The sequence below is a fragment of the Acartia tonsa genome, chromosome 5 (assembly GCF_053477335.1).
Source record: "Acartia tonsa isolate MP-2025a chromosome 5, ASM5347733v1, whole genome shotgun sequence".
NCBI lineage: Eukaryota > Metazoa > Arthropoda > Copepoda > Calanoida > Acartiidae > Acartia > Acartia tonsa.
In genome coordinates this window covers 18691323-18694601 of record NC_137264.1, presented here as the reverse complement: position 1 = coordinate 18694601, position 3279 = coordinate 18691323, and the positions used below count along the sequence as shown (strand labels likewise).

The following is a 3279-nucleotide window of genomic DNA, read 5'->3' as shown; positions in this document are numbered from 1 at the left end:
TCACTTTAAAGAAGAGTTGATTCAGTCCAGTGTAAGGCGAGATCTTTTATTTTAAATATGTTAACATACACAAACAACCTGCCTTTTTAAACTTAATAACTGCTTAAAGATTAGTTGCAATTTTATTAATCAAATAATTAAGAATTAATATTCTCTTATTGCATATCTTTACCTCCATGTATATATATATTTTCATTCAATTTAACTATTTTCGCTATTACTAAGGGCTTGGCACCAGGATTCAGACATTCAATTCCCCACTAAGTAAGTAAGTAAAAACATCCACAAGTAATGAAGCACGTATATTATTATAAAGCACAACGTTAGTAATAGCCGAGAAAATCTCATTTCGTCGAGTGTTCATTAATGAAAAGTTCGCCATCTAACTCAAATAGCAGCCAATTAAATCATATTTCATCCGGACGAACGGACAGTGTGAGTAATATAGCAGCTTCACAACAAGAATGAAAAAAAAATACAATTTCATTATTATTTTATTTTTATTGTGCTAAAATAAATACAAAAGTGTAAAACATAATTACATTTTTTCACAGTGAATTATATCAATACATTATAATAAAACAAAAACAAAATACTGTTGATTAAAACTGGCTTTTGTGAATTTCATTTCTATTTTTGTACAACCACTATATTATTTTTAAATATTACATAAAATTCGTGAAAAGGGTGAAAAGAGAATAAAGATTCAAATTAAAAAAATATTATTTTTAATCATTAAGAGATTCAATTTTTTGGTATAAGCTACATTAACATTTTTATATACAAAAGAATAACAAATGATAACTAAATAAAAACGTTAAAAAATATTCATTTTAACTATTTTTTTTCTCATCACATATGACCTTTAAGCAAGTTGGAATGTTTATTTTTTAATTTTCTTTATATATAAACAGATATATATAGTTTACTTTAATTCTTGTTCAGCAAGGCTACTCTATATTCAATTCATTTCTTGGTCAAATCCAACCCGGATTCATCTGATTCCGGTGGGCTTACGGGAGCGGGCGAATTCCCCGGGGAATTAGCCCCACTATACTCCTCCCGGGTGCACGCATACTCCTCACTGCGGCTACAGATTGGACTGCTGCTTGACCGCGGGGAAGAAGGACCGCTGTCGTCATGTGGGCGGTGCCAATCGCCGCCCGACGATAGCCTATAGCCGATTGGAAGCAGACCATGCCCACCGCCAGCAGTTATTGCACCGGCGGCCGCGGCGGCAGCCGCAAGCTGCTCATTTAGTCTCCAGAAGCCAGGGACGAAAAGGTTGCCCGGATGACTGGCGGCCGATGTTTGTAGCGGCTTTATCTCGGTCAGCGGCGGTGGCGGGGGAAGGCTGCTGATCGAAGAGTTGTTGGCTGGAGATGAGGCTGAGCGGCTGACCGGAGGCTGCTGGTGCTGAGGGTTCGAATCCAGGAAGGGTCTGAATAGTTCGGTCCGCTGGTTGCGTCGCCACTTTGCCCGCCTGTTAGAGAACCAAACCTTTAATTTAATTTCTATTATTTTTCACTTCCATACAATTCAAATATATGGATCAATTGGGACAAAACTATAAAGTCTAAAATTTCTTTTAACAATTTAATTTAATCTCAAAACCTTTTAATTTCAATTTTATAAAACAACTTTTTTATTCGTCTTTAAAAATCATTTATAATATTTGATAATGATTTTATGATCTATGAAATTTTACTTTAAGATATTGTTTGATATGATCTAAGAAATGGTTGAAATGAATTACCTGGATCCTAGGTTCAGAAAGGCCGGTTAGGCTTGCCAGCTTTTCTCTGGTGGGCAGATCAGGATAGTGAGACTCTTTGAATCCAGCTTCCAAAAGCTCGACCTAATAAATAAATAGTTATTATCTTGTTTCATAGAATTTGTGTTTAAAAATAAATAATAATATTAAAAACAGTTGCTTTTTATAAAATGAAGTTTAAAGTTTCCAAAATATTTTTTTAATTGTTAAGAGGCTAATTTAAATACATTTTTAGAAGTCATTCTAGTCTATAATTATTAAGTTTACCTGTCCAGCTTCAAAAGAACTTTTTGACCGTTTAAACTGGATACCGCCGCTGCCCTCCTCATCCGAGGTATGTTCCTCTTTTAACGGCGGAGAGTCTGTGCTGTTATTCGGCGAAGGCGAGAGTGCGGGGAAGGACATGAGCGCCGGTGGGTGGAGGGACGGCGGGAGCGGGGTTGGAAACCGATGCATCGGTGAGTACGGCGAAGTTATGGGTATCCATGGCAAACTGCCGGCGGAATGCTGCATCAGGGCGGCTGGCGTTAGGCGGGAGTAGTCTCTAGCCGCCCGTTCGGCGGCCCTATTGCGGATTATTCTGTTGATTGATGAAACACTAGGGGCGGTGCTGTTTTTGCACACCCCCTCAGCAATCAATCTCTCTCTAATTTCCCAAGCAAAAATTGTGGGATTCTCTTTCTTATAGCTCTCAATTTTATCCACCACTTCGGGGGTAGCAACTTTGGGCTTCGAACCTCCAACCATCCCGGGCACGCGGCCGCCGTTATTGTTACCGTTCATAGATGTCGGCGGTAACGACTTAACTGGCGGTATCGCCGTGTCTTGTGTGTAGACGGCGGCCGCATATCTTGCTTGTAATTCTAATAACTGTCGCTGGGCTGACAGCAAACTATGTAAGCTCGGCGATGTATCCATTTTATTAATAAATCTATTGTCTGTTTATATTGTCTTTTATGAAAGACAAATAATAATAATTAACTAAATAAATAATGAACAAGGATGAGTGCGTGCGCTGCTGCTGTTGTGAGCGTCGTTGTGTATGTGCGCACAGCTTGAATAAAACCTGTTAACTGATAAAATAAACCTGTGGAGTTATGAACTTCTGGTAGCTAAAAGTTACACTTATAGATCTCACCTATTACGCTTCCTCTCTCTCCCTCGTTACCCCCCCCCCCCCTCTTTCTCTAGCTTTAACCTCATGTTTTTACCCTTTCCTTTTTTTCCCCTCCTACCTATGCAGCTACAACCCCTTCCCTACTAAATCCCCCTCTTTAACCCTCCGTAATGCAGAGATTCTTGTTCTACGCGACCGACGGACAGAGACGACACGGAGGAACGGACATACGGACGTGGCGAGAGAATCTTTAGGCTTCTGGTTTCCGATCTTTTAGGTCGGATTTACACTTCCCACTTTTTGTTTACCCTTTATCTATCTATTCTTCATAACCAATTTGTTTGTAGGGAAGGGAGGGGTGTATGCAGGGTTTCTAGATAAGAATGAA

The 3279-nt window shown here is 39.2% G+C and overlaps 1 protein-coding gene across 2 annotated transcripts; it reads right to left on the bottom strand.

Annotated features, from left to right (window-relative positions):
- Nucleotides 1–481: 481 nt before the first annotated feature.
- Nucleotides 482–2848, bottom strand: LOC145318922 (paired box protein Pax-6-like). Of its 2 annotated transcripts, none has more exons than XM_080160628.1 (3): nucleotides 2042–2847; nucleotides 1757–1858; nucleotides 482–1500 (listed from the first exon to the last, which is right to left on the bottom strand). In XM_080160628.1, the coding sequence occupies exons 1-3, from the start codon at nucleotides 2690–2692 to the stop codon at nucleotides 967–969; spliced, it is 1287 nt and encodes a 428-aa protein (XP_080016754.1). In that variant the 5' UTR covers nucleotides 2693–2847; the 3' UTR covers nucleotides 482–966. The 2 variants fall into 2 exon arrangements, with proteins under 2 accessions (XP_080016754.1, XP_080016755.1); XM_080160629.1 differs by having other exon boundaries at nucleotides 615–1483; nucleotides 2042–2848.
- Nucleotides 2849–3279: the final 431 nt, after the last annotated feature.